Source organism: Salarias fasciatus, chromosome 6, assembly GCF_902148845.1.
Source record: "Salarias fasciatus chromosome 6, fSalaFa1.1, whole genome shotgun sequence".
Taxonomy (NCBI): domain Eukaryota; kingdom Metazoa; phylum Chordata; class Actinopteri; order Blenniiformes; family Blenniidae; genus Salarias; species Salarias fasciatus.
The window spans coordinates 31427712-31439938 of NC_043750.1; the positions used below are offsets into that span (position 1 = coordinate 31427712).

General features: G+C 40.8%; 1 protein-coding gene across 1 annotated transcript in view; it reads left to right on the forward strand.

Annotated features, from left to right (window-relative positions):
* The window catches only part of sorcs3a (sortilin related VPS10 domain containing receptor 3a), a 265372-nt gene that overhangs the window by 148913 nt on the left and 104232 nt on the right, over nt 1–12227 (forward strand). The window contains exon 3 of the mRNA XM_030093398.1: nt 2281–2380. Coding sequence (XP_029949258.1) covers nt 2281–2380 — 100 coding nt within the window. The remainder of the gene's footprint in view (nt 1–2280; nt 2381–12227) is intronic.

Below are 12227 nucleotides of genomic sequence, written 5' to 3' on the forward strand. Positions count from 1 at the left end.
GAGCCAAAAAAACCTATAAAAATTTGGATTTCATGACCTTAACCTTCTGCAGCCTGTCGAGAATGCAGCAGCTCGTCTCCTAACCGGAACAAAGAAACTTGAGAATATAACACCAGTGCTTTCTTCATTCACTGACTCCCAGTTAGATACAGGATTGATTTTAAGATTCTTTTATTTGCTTTAAAATAGCTGAATGGACTGGCCCCATAATATTAATCTGACCTTGTCAAGGTCCATCTACCCTCCAGAGCTCTTAGGTCAGCCGACCAGTTGACCCTAGACGTTCCTCGGTCCCTCTTAAAAACCAGGGGGGATCGAGTCTTTGCCGTTGTGGCTCCCAGGCTGTGGAACACGTCGTCCTTCTCTGTGCCATCTGCAGACAGCTGCTTTATTTTTAAACCCCGGCTAAAAACATACTTGTTCACCCTGGCCTTCGGTTGAGCTGAGTCACCGCTAGATGCTGTGATCTTCTATTTCATTGTCTTGCTGCTTTGTTATGTTTCTTCTCTTCTTGTGTCCTGTAAAGCACTTCAGTTATCCATCAGACCTCATTGAAATGTGCTCTATAAATAAAGTTGACATTGACATTTTCTGTCCAGACCTTCTGATGGCAAAGGCAAAAAAAATAAAAAATTAGTTTGAATGTGGCAGGATTGTTGAGCCTCTCACAACGTGCCATGGCTGCTGAGGTTGGACGCAGTAACATGGTCTTTTTGAATTTCTTAAGGGTTCTAACTTGAGGGTTAGGGAACAAAGAGGTCAAGGTCTTCAAACACAAAAGACCTCTTCAAAGGCCACATCTCTTCAACGCCACAAAATGCATCAAATGCAGGACATTCAGAAGTGGTAGATTCCATGACGAGTAAAACCTTTGGCGGTCCTGATGGCTCCAGTGTTACTGGCATCACAAGCAGACGTCGGCTGAGATGTTTTCTACACTACACTGTGTTGGGGGCGGTACCGTCGTGATCTGGGGTGCTTTGTACTGCACCGGCACAATAAAACAAACGGAACTTAGGATTGCGTCAGGGTGTTAAAAATCAGCTGGTTATGTGGAGACATTGCAGCGGATATACCTCATGACCGAGGCCCTCGTCTATGTGGCCACAACTAGTCTTTTTAACAGGATAATGCTGCAGCTCACAATGAACACCTGATAAAGGACTCCTGCCAGGAGAATAACATCACTCCTTTGGATGATCCTGCATGTTCCCCTGATCTAAATCCCTTTGAGAAGGTTTGGGGATGAATGGCAAGGGAAGTTTACAAACACAGACATTTTTTCCAGACAGTGGATGAGCCAGCTTCACCATCAAGGATGTTGGAGCAAGTCCCTACTGAGTCCTTTTTTGACATTTTAATTTCTGTTTGCAGGAGGTTTTTGGATTGTTTTGTGCTATGGTCATTATTTTTTGTTCGGCTGACGAACAGCTTGTTTCAGCTAAATTGTTTTCAAAAAATTGCAATCTCAATTGTATTTAATTATTTATTTATTTACTTTTTAACATGCTCTGATTTCTTGTTTTAGCATAACAAAGCTCTACTTTGAGCCTCCGTAAGACCCATCAGAGGAATTTGCTAATTTTTTTTCTGGTCTTAAGATTGTGATCAGGAGTGAATATTGGGAAGGAATGAATTTTAAATGCTTCAATTGAGAAAACTAACAAAGCTCCATGTGGCAGTATATAATACATCCACCACAAAATCCAAATGGGAGTTTTTCCACAGCGCTGAGTGAGTGTTTGTGTCCATACAGGCACACGAAGGCAGAGAAACAGCGATGCTGTAAATGCTGTAATATGCTACTTGAAAGGCAGATTCTGTTGGTTACCAGTGATGATGGATTCATGTGGAGTTTCCAGGGACCAGGCTGGCTAACAGGCTCATTCCCACTGTTGAATTATTAAAGCCCGAGGGTTCAGGAACATCCACATGTTTTCACACTCGTCATATTTTATTTCATAGTAGTCATCAGGAGAGAATTAATTATTTACAGGGCCGAATCCCCAGACACTTTTGAATGGTTCATTTTTGTTGGCAGCTAGAGATGATTGGTTAACCTTCTCTTGTTCTTTTGCCAGAGGTTCCTCTACGGAGCACAGTGGTTGCATACAAACATATACAGTACGGCTCCAACCGCACCCCGAGGGTGTAATTTTACATTCTTTCTCATCACAGCTAAACACCCGTTTGATTCCCTGCAAACTTTCAGCCATATCTGCCTGTCCAGGCGGTGCTTCCAGCTTCTCAGCTCTCATGTTTTCACTCTTGTTCTTTCAGGTCTGCTGACTATGGCACCACCTACGAGCGGATGAACGACAAAGTCGGATACAAAACGGTCCTGAGTTACCTCTATGTCTGCCCGACCAACAAGCGGAAGGTGAGAATTCACTTTTCTTACCAAGCAATCAAAGCAATACATTTGCAAACTCCCATGAAAGGCAATTAAATTGGTAAACTTGCTGCAAATCTCAATAATAAATGCTGCCTATGGTTCATTGGTAGGTTCCTGTTAATGGTTCCAGCAGCTACATTAAAAACTGAAGTCCACATGACAATTTCTGACTGGATTCTTTCTTTGAGATCTCCTAGATTCACTCCAAATATTTGTTTAGACACCCCTCTCTAAACCCAGATTATCCAATATTACAGTGAAGACAAACACCGATGCCCTTTCTCTCTAGGTTGCAGCAGCATTTGGAAGTTTTTCATGTATTCTAATTTAGAAAATGCTTTACTGTGAAACATGCAAATCAAATATTTATTTGAATCCGTGGTACATTCGGGCTAAAGGGTCTGTTAGACTACAGGTCAAGAACCACAGCACGAGGATCAGCTGCTATAGTAAATCAAAGCTCAACTCTCTTGATAGTTTCTCCCCAATTATTTATTTTTTTTCCAAATCAAAACATACCTTTTAAATAAACTACACTATGTGTTATTCCACATTTAAGCTAGGGTCGACGATCTTGGAAAACAAGCATGCAGCACGAATGTAGCATCTCCCCAAGGCTCCGCCCAGTTCCCACCCCATTGGAGGAGCTGCCGTTGGGAGCGAACGCACTGGACGCGGAAGCGCCATGCGCACGGAGTTTGCGATCGCCTCCAGTGTCATTAACCTTTCTGATTGCCCGCACACAACGCGCATAGGAGCGCAGCGTGCCCGCTCCGCTTCGTTCTATTTTTCACGCGAGCCGCAAGCGCCGAGAGCGCCTTGGCAACGCGCGCGCGCGCACTGAACCAGGGCCAGTGCACGCCATTGAAATGTATGCGCAGGGGGCTGGTAGAACGGCGAAAGGATTTGATTGGTTTCTTAAGAGCGGTCCGCGCCTTCCGATTGGTCGGAGTTTTTACTGTCCTTTGGCTGCTACAGTTGTCAGATTTTTTCCGCACCTTTTTCCATCCACATAATCAATTGACTTCTCACAGGGGGCAAGGAGCATTTCACTCAGTATGACTAAAAGTGCTTTTGGACATCGTCTACCCTAGCTTTAAATTCATATAGCTTGAAAAAGTAATTTTGGTAATTACATTCGTTTTTTGCCAATATAGTGAAAAGTTATAATTTTTTTAAGTCTGATAAAGAAACAAATATATTAAATATTAAATATTTCAAAGAAGGGACAAATAATTCTACTTCATTTTTTTATTTTTTTGAAAGACTCAGTTGTGATAGTTGACATATCAGTTGTGGCATTATGATCACCAGACAATGTTATGCAGGTCAGGATGGAGAAAACAGGTTACTTTAACTTCAGGAGTTACAGCGTAACACATTTCATGTCAACTGAGGGGAATTATGGTTGTGTCTCTGACAATAGAATGGAAAAATAAATACATAATGTACCTTTGAAGACTCATGCGGTCATGGTCACAACGAGGCTGGACGGGATGAATGTTCCTTGTTCAGCGTCTCATTCTCTCTGTTTGCTGTTTTCTGCTCAGCAGGTAGCTCACAGCAGGTTTTTTGGAAGGTATTATGCTTCCCCCCCCCCCCCCCCCCTCCTTTCTGGTTGAAGCCAAAAACAAAGCAAAGAGAGGTTCGAGTGACCCGAAGGCGCAAGCTCGATAATGAGCCGAGAGTCACTTTGAAGTTCAATAAGTAGTAAGAAAAGCTTGTTTGCTTATCCTCTGCAGACTCATCAGTACAGATAACCTCCTTCACATGGTCACAGCGTGTTCACCATTCATTTGCAGTTGTTAAAGAAGAACCTACAGATACTAATTACTTTACAGTCACTTAGGACCAGAGTGCTGCTTAAGAACATGCTTGAAAAAAAGTATACATGTCTTCTATTGTTCTTTTTGTCCTTTATCCTCTTTATTATTGAGGCCTATTTTCCAGCAGATCACACTGGAGGCTTCAGAGATTCAAGGATTCATGTACATTTTAAAACAAAGGACAGAAAGATAAAGTCATGGTCACTCTCCGATGGAGAATTCTCCTGCAACCTGACGTGTGGAAAAATGTAAAACCTTGGCATCCTTTACAAAAAAAAAAATGCAGATGAATAATTTCTTTTCTGCTTCGTTTCCCTTGTCAGAAACATTAATTACACCAAAAATCTGTGAAGCTTTCATAAAAACATGGCGTTCATGTGAATCGAGCAACACAAATACATGGAATACATAAATATATGTGAAATGAAACTCCCACACGTCTTTACCAAATCTGTCACTCTGAATTTTAACAGCATGACTGCAACATAATGTATCATAGCAAAGTCAGTTTTATATTGTAATGTGTATTTTGCATATTGGTGCCAGAATTACAATAGGTTTGACATTTCCATGAGAACATTTTGAAAAACTTTGGTTGTTTTTCAGGTGTTGACGATCCTGTCTCTTCCCACGCGAGCTGGTGAAGTCAGGCAGCTGCTCTAATTGCTTTACTTTTTTTTATGAAAGGATAAAATATGAAGAAGTTACTGTGTTACATGGGTGATATTTTCAGCAATAAAGATAAACACATTAGCGCCTCTGGTTATAAACAAAGCTAAAGCTTTTCAGAAAACTGAAGGAGTTAAGAGTTAGAGCAGTGGTGCTGCAGACCTTTGAAAGATCTCATAAAGTGTTTATTTTTTGTCATTGTAGAACAATGCAATATTATGTTGATATTAATCAATAAGTATTGACTCATTTGTTTTCTTTCCTGCGTTGACCTGCTGACTGGTCAGAAGATATCATCCTCCTCAGGTTGGAAGCTCAGGCTAATCTTAGCGTTCCTCAGCAAAGAAGAAGAATCAGATGTCGACAGAAAGACTTTCAAACTTTGTTCACCATTACAGTTTTAGTAAAATCTGTCCATCTCCTGATATTTGATCCCTCTAAACCAGCTGCTGCCGCTTTCTGCTCCTGATATCTCTTGAAAAGCTGTGAAACTTCATCACTTTTCCCTCCTTCTGACTTTAAACTGCAGCAGCTCAGTAACATTGTAGCCTCTTTTTATTTCGGGAGTTACCATTCAGAATGTGTTGTAATAGCCCCACCTGGAGTTAAGGGAATTCATATGTTATATAACTATTTAAATATGAGAGGAAAACAGATATATCGAGGGATTATAAAGGCTGTTATAAGTGGGGATCGTTTCTAAAACGCTCACTCTTGAGAAGCCAGTTGGGTTCATGGGCATCACTCTCCCGAGGCACAGCCAGCCAAGGTAGTGACCCTGAATACGTTTGCATGGGGCGGGAGTTAATAGGATCCGGGGACCGCTGAGCTAAACCTCGTCAGGGGGAAGAACAGATCACAGCCGGCGCTTATTACCCTTCATGACTCATTCTTGCAGCCTTCTTTCTGTGGAGAAAATGTAATTCCACATCAAAGGTATTGCAGGACTGTATACCTCAGATTCCCTCTCCTGTAGTCACATTTGACCTTTTGTTATTCTGCTTATATAAGATTTGACACACTCCCAAAATAGCCCCCCGCCCCAAAAAAAAAAAAACAAAAAAAACAAAACCTGTTACATCTCCAAATCCCAAAAACATGATATGCTTTTTTAACTAAAAAAAACAAAACAAAAAAAAAAAACACAATCCACTGATCGATGTGAATTTTAAATTTTTAAATGCAATTGTCAGCTTAAGGAAGGTCTTCACTGCCAGCGTTGTGGGATTGATATTTTGACTAAGTTACTGAAATTACTCAAGAAATTACCTTGCAACAAATGGGATAAAATAAACCCCATCGCTTATCCTATTGTGTCTCTGCTGCTGTTACAAGTGCTGCAGGCACATCTGAATTTTTTTCCCATCTTAAATGACTTAAATAACTTGGTAGCTGAATGCTATTGGTTCATTTGTGTTTGGGGGCGGGGCATAGCCAACAGTATTATTTTTCAGACAGCTTGTTGGTGAATAATGAACCTCAGTCTAACTTTAGGTGTGAGAGCCTTTTCTTCCTCAGAAGGCTCCATCTATATGACACACAGATTAACCTCATTAGCAGTGAAATGCATCCCCACTTGTTTTTCATTTTCCTGTCTTTTGTTGCCACCGTTCCAACTTTTTGGACACATACCTGTTCCATAAATTCTGAAATGTGCTCATGTTGACTCTGAAATGGTAAAATGTCTGAGCTACAATAACCTTGTGTTTATGTTCTGTTGGATGTAAGTTCACACAAATCACAACCAAACAAAGCTTTTCATTGAATATTTGAAAACACATGGCAAAGTACTCAAAAGATACTCAATAAAAAGCTACAATCAGCTGTCACATTTTTTCTTGACATTTTTTTTTTTTTTTTTTAATTAAGTTAATTCAAGATGGTGTCCCAACTTTTGGGGGATTTTGTTAAATTCTGAAAATCCAACGAAATCAGTAGGTTTTGATGTGTGGGCCATTGAAGGGGGAGTAAATTCCACGTCAGGGTGTCAGTGTGTCAGTGTGTTCCTGTTGCTGTGGAAGTGAGTCGCGGAAGCTAAGAAGTGGCAACAGTCTCATGTTGCCCCCGTATTTTCACCCCTTGTTTTTCTGATTTGACCGTCGGTGCGGTTGGATGGAAGTTTGCCTCAGTGTCTCCTCCTCACTCAGCCTCCTTCTGCCTGCGCTCTATAAAAAGCCGTCTGGCTGCCTAATCACTCACTGTTAGATACAATCGTCTGCTGCTCTGTGAGATATCCCCTCGCCCACAATGAAGAGATCATTATATGTCTGCTGCAGCCAGTCTGGGAGCATATGTAGAAACCCTTTTCTCCTGCATCGTCCGAGAAATAAGTTGAAACCTTGACCTTTCGCAATGTCACATTATAGATGTGAAGGATAGTAATGACATTTAGCACAAAGCTGCTGGAGATGACACCTCCCATCAATCTTCACCGCCTCTATTTTGATGTCCTTTTTTTTTCTTCTTTTTTTTTTTCCTCTCTTGGAGCTCCACTCGGCTCTTGATTGAACTGCTGGTAGATTAGTTTAATTTGAAAATAAAGACATGAACAGTTGAAATGCCACTGAGGCAGCGAGGCAGTGGAAACATGATAGCTAAATGTGGGTGATTAAGCCCTGATCCATGCCTAATGAGCATATTGCGGCGACAACTCTATGTTAAAGCCTGCCGTCAGAGGCAGACTAAGCTCTATTGATCTGGCGTGACGTGATTCATTTGCTGCAGGGTGTCTCTTTTCCCTCCGTCTCTGATCCATACCTCCACTTACCTCATGATCTGACAACTACCGCCTTCTATCTCGGTGCTGCAGCTTATGCACAGCTCAACATCGGGCTGATAAAACACAAAGGTTATCCCCGCAACCTCTATCGATTGGCCATTGTTACCCTCCTCACTCTCGCTGAGCCTGGAGTGGATAGTGTGAGGGGAAATCTTAATCACCCCTTGCTAATGCTAATGCTATTGGTGGCCACGATTTTGGAAGTGAGCAATTATTCTCCCGAGGGCGATTGTTTTAGGAGGCTGGAGCGAAACCGGACGATTTCCCCGCCTTTTCTATCGGCTTCAAATTAGCAGCAGGTTCTTTGTAATCGTGTAGGCAGCGGACAGAAAGGGGCTTGTTACAATAATGTGCGAGGCTGTGAAATCATTTGCTACATTTTCACACTTACGCAGCGGTAAATGAGTAATTTTTTGAATCCGACAATACTAAGTAGGATGCAGTCCCGACACAGTGTGAGCAAAAAGCAGGAGAAAAGACGAGCGGAACCTGCCGCGTAAACACAGCAGAAGCAGTTCAAGGCTTAAATACAGAGTAAGGTTCACACTCTTTGTGAAATGTATCAAATCCAGACTCATAGCCACGTTACAGAATATGATTAGGGCTTAAAAAGTGCCTGACAGGCCTGAGACACACTGGCAGAGATCAGCAGTGGTGACAGGTAATGAATGGCAGCCGTCGGCGAGGCCGAGCCAATGAGAACGGCAGATTGAGAAAGTGCCGCCTGTTTATTGGTGCTTAATGAAAAACAATTTATCTAAATCACCACCAGGGAGGGTTCCCGCTTTAAGACGGGGGAGGAAAGGCTAGCATTTCTGTCAGTGACAAACGAGCTGCTGCTTTTCCAATTCAGAAGGAATTGACGAGAGAAAACACGGCGGTCCGAGCGCCGTCGCGGCCTGCCGCACAAACGAGGAAGAGGCATGGCTCTTTTAGCTGGAGATGGATTAAAGAGTCCGGGCTGAAAAATATTCTCAAAGTGCCATCACATCCATGTTTTCATGCTACAAATTTGAACTGTAACTCTGCCGACACCGCCTTCGTTAAAAATGCATCAACTTTCCTGCTTGCATCCTCTGCTCTCGTCAAGTTCATCACAACATTATTATGTATTACTGAGTTTTCCGACCTGAAGGGGGCGCCACAGATCACAGAGGGGCTCAGCGGCTGCATTGACGTAATTGTGCTTGATAAAGACAGACAGAATAAGACACATTCTCTACAGATTAAAATTTAAAATCCGCAAGAGTGACAAGCTTTAGCAACTTGTTGAAAGAATCAAGAACCAAACCATTGAAGTATCCAAAAATTAGCTCACATTGATCACATTCAGTGCTTCCATTGTATGAAGTCTATTAAAGCTTGCATGGCTAATGTTTTGAATGACATGTTACTTATTCAGAAAGCCAAAGATGGGATAAAAATCTTATTTTTGATTTTCACATCGTTTAAACAGTTTTTACTTTTTTTATTTGATAATAATTATTAGGTGAACTTTAATGAAAGTATCTGGCTGTATTAACACTTATTTTCCAGGCGATGCAGTTAGCGAGCAGCTAACAGGTGGAGAAAGGTGGGTAGTAAGTAGTTGAAAAGCCATTCATTCTTCCAAGGATTTGATTAATAATAAATGTTAATAAGTGATATATGGTAATTCTGTTGCCTAAATACTCATGTAGTTAACATTGTTGAAGTAGCAAAAGCTACAATGAAACTTTTCTATGCTCATGCTAGCTGTGTTGCCTTCTTCTATTTAAAAATGAGTTGTTACAAATTAGCTAAACAACAATTAAGACAGTTTCATTCTCATTCAGTCGTCACTCAATGCGTGTGTCAGTGTTATTAGCGTTATCTAAATGAGCCGTGGCTTGATGAAGTAACCACAAATAGGCCAAACAAACTCTAACCTATAGATTTGTCGGTCTTCATTTAATAAGTCCAAGGCACTGTCCCTGGTGCTGAAATAGCCAAGCCACCATTGTGGTGCAGAGTATCAGTGGGTCACTGTTTCATTAAAAAAAAAAAAAAAAAAAAAAAAAACATATATTCATTCATTCATTCATTTTCTGCTGCTTTATCCCTTTCGGGGTCGCGGGTGGCTGGAGCCGATCCCAGCTGCTGTGGGCGAAGGCAGGGTACACCCTGGACAGTTCGCCAGTCTGTCGCAGGGCTGACATATATAGACAAACAACCAAAAACATATATATATATATATATATATATATATATATATATACGCTTAAGATTGAAATGACACCAAGAAGAGGGGGCGGAGAAGCTGATTGCAGATCCTGGAGATGTTCACGTACAACCAGCTCATGTCAGTCCGCTCAGTCCGTCTGAATGGGAGTACAGTTGCGTGTAAAATCGCGCTCCAGCATGCACTGCTGTCAACCTGCAGCCATCCACAAGACCTCAGCGGAGCGAGTTCGTCAATGTGAAAGGAGTAATAAGGACAAATCTATCTGTTCATCATCATAATAAAAGCACAACACCCAGACAAATGTTTCTTTATTCATTCTGACGTGATTAACATGCAAATGTGCAAAATCTCACTTTACTGTTCAAGAACATTAATATTTCAGTTTTTCTAAATCCCAGAGTAAACCACAAAAATCTAAAATGTGTTGTCCAATGTTAAATATTGTTTTCTGTTTGATCGTCTCTGGTTTCTCCACTCAGTATGTCGACCCAGTGTGATATCTCCTAAAAGGCTAACAGGCTAAACTCGCCTCATTGATGAACCAGTGTACAAGCAAAAGATTCACAAATTCAAAAACAGGACTTGTTGATGCTCATAATAAACTCTTTACAAATATTTTTAAAATACTTTAGTTTTTTCTATGACCTGGTTCCCAGTGGAAACTGTTCTATCCGTGTTTTTTTGGGGTTGCTGTTTCGCTGCTGTGCCCTCCTGGACTCTCTCTGCTCCGCCTGGCCAGGACTTCTCGGGGTGTGCATGCAGGAAAATTCCATTTGTTTGTAGTTGAAAGTCAAAAAATGAAAACCATAAGGCATAGAATCCAGTTTGGGAGTAGAGGTTAACTTGAAATCAAGTTTGCCATCTTCTAGAAACACACCTTGTTCTTGATGATCACTGTCCAGAAAACGGCTGCTGCTGCACAGACGGGGGTAAGATTTATGTCTTTATCACATGGAATCTTTTTTTTTTTTTGCAGCTGTTCTTTTTTCTGTCAACCAGTGATAAAATACAGCTTCTTTGTAAATGTATTTTTACAACCTAGAGACATACAGCAGCTCTGCCTCTGAAGCTTTGTTGTGATTGGGTCCTGCAGAGCAGTTCTGGGTGTAACCACGGACGTCACATCCAATACGGCAGCGCGCACGGAGAAATCCACAAAATTGAAATCTTTGAATACATTTTTTAAGATAAGCTTCCTGAAAATAATAATAATGCCACTAACTACCTCCAGTAATTGGGATGTATTTCTTACTATTATATGTTTCATTTCCGCTTTAAAGTGTGTGACTTTTAGTGGTAAAATTGTTCTAAATCCTCAGTAATCAATATGTAGAACTTAACAGAAGTTGACAAAGACTTGGAAGCCAAAAAAATAGCTGAAATAATTGTTGATTCGCGTGTATAAACTCAGCAATATCTGATTTAGGAGCTGATGCACAACCCAGTTATAACCAGCACACACTGGCCTGTTCACAGAATGGCTGCATTGGCCTTTTAGAACTGTTTAGAATTGGGTGATTTTCTGTTCATGTTTGAAGTTTTGCTTGTCTTTAATGAAGAAATAAATGATAAATGGAAAAGCAGATACAGTTAGGTAACTAGCAGGTTAAGAACGTTGAGCAGTAAGTGGACAATGTGTAATTTTCCTTGAGAGTTGGTTTATATTTACGACCTTCATCATTTCACCTGATTTCTATAATCTAATGAAGTGAATCCAATCAACTCTCCACAGATTCTTCTTTATGCCTTTGCCAGCCATATTGACTTTTGAAAGTAGTTTTCGCAATACAGAGTTAGATAAAACTAATTATTTTTAATTTCAGGAAGTCTTTTACTATCATACTTATCATGTTAGCACTTTTCATTCTATAACACATGCTAATCCCTAATAGTCTCCCTTCCATCCTTCATAAGTGTGAAGCAGCACATCCACCGATAATGGAACTGTATCGGACAATGGCATTATCTTCAAAGGGCTGCTTTTTCTATGAAATATATAACGACACCTATTGAAACATCTTTTTAGTCAAGGAGGAATTCCTGTGACCATTTTATCTCTTTCCACAAAGACTCTAAATGCCATTAGCTGAAAGAAATATGCATTGTGGAATTCCTGTTCTTATTGAATTCTGTAATAACTGTGATAGCTCTGGCAGAAATATCCCAAGCATGAAATTAGTGCTTCTACCACTGCGGAGCTGTTAAATTTGAAATTAGACTTTTATTGGATGGAGAAATGCTAAGAAACGACATGCTAAAGCATTAGCTGATAAAGGAAATAACATCCTGTGTATTCACGTTCATGCACGGCTGCTCAACCCCTTGTTTGTACAGTGCTTAGCTGCATCTAGACTA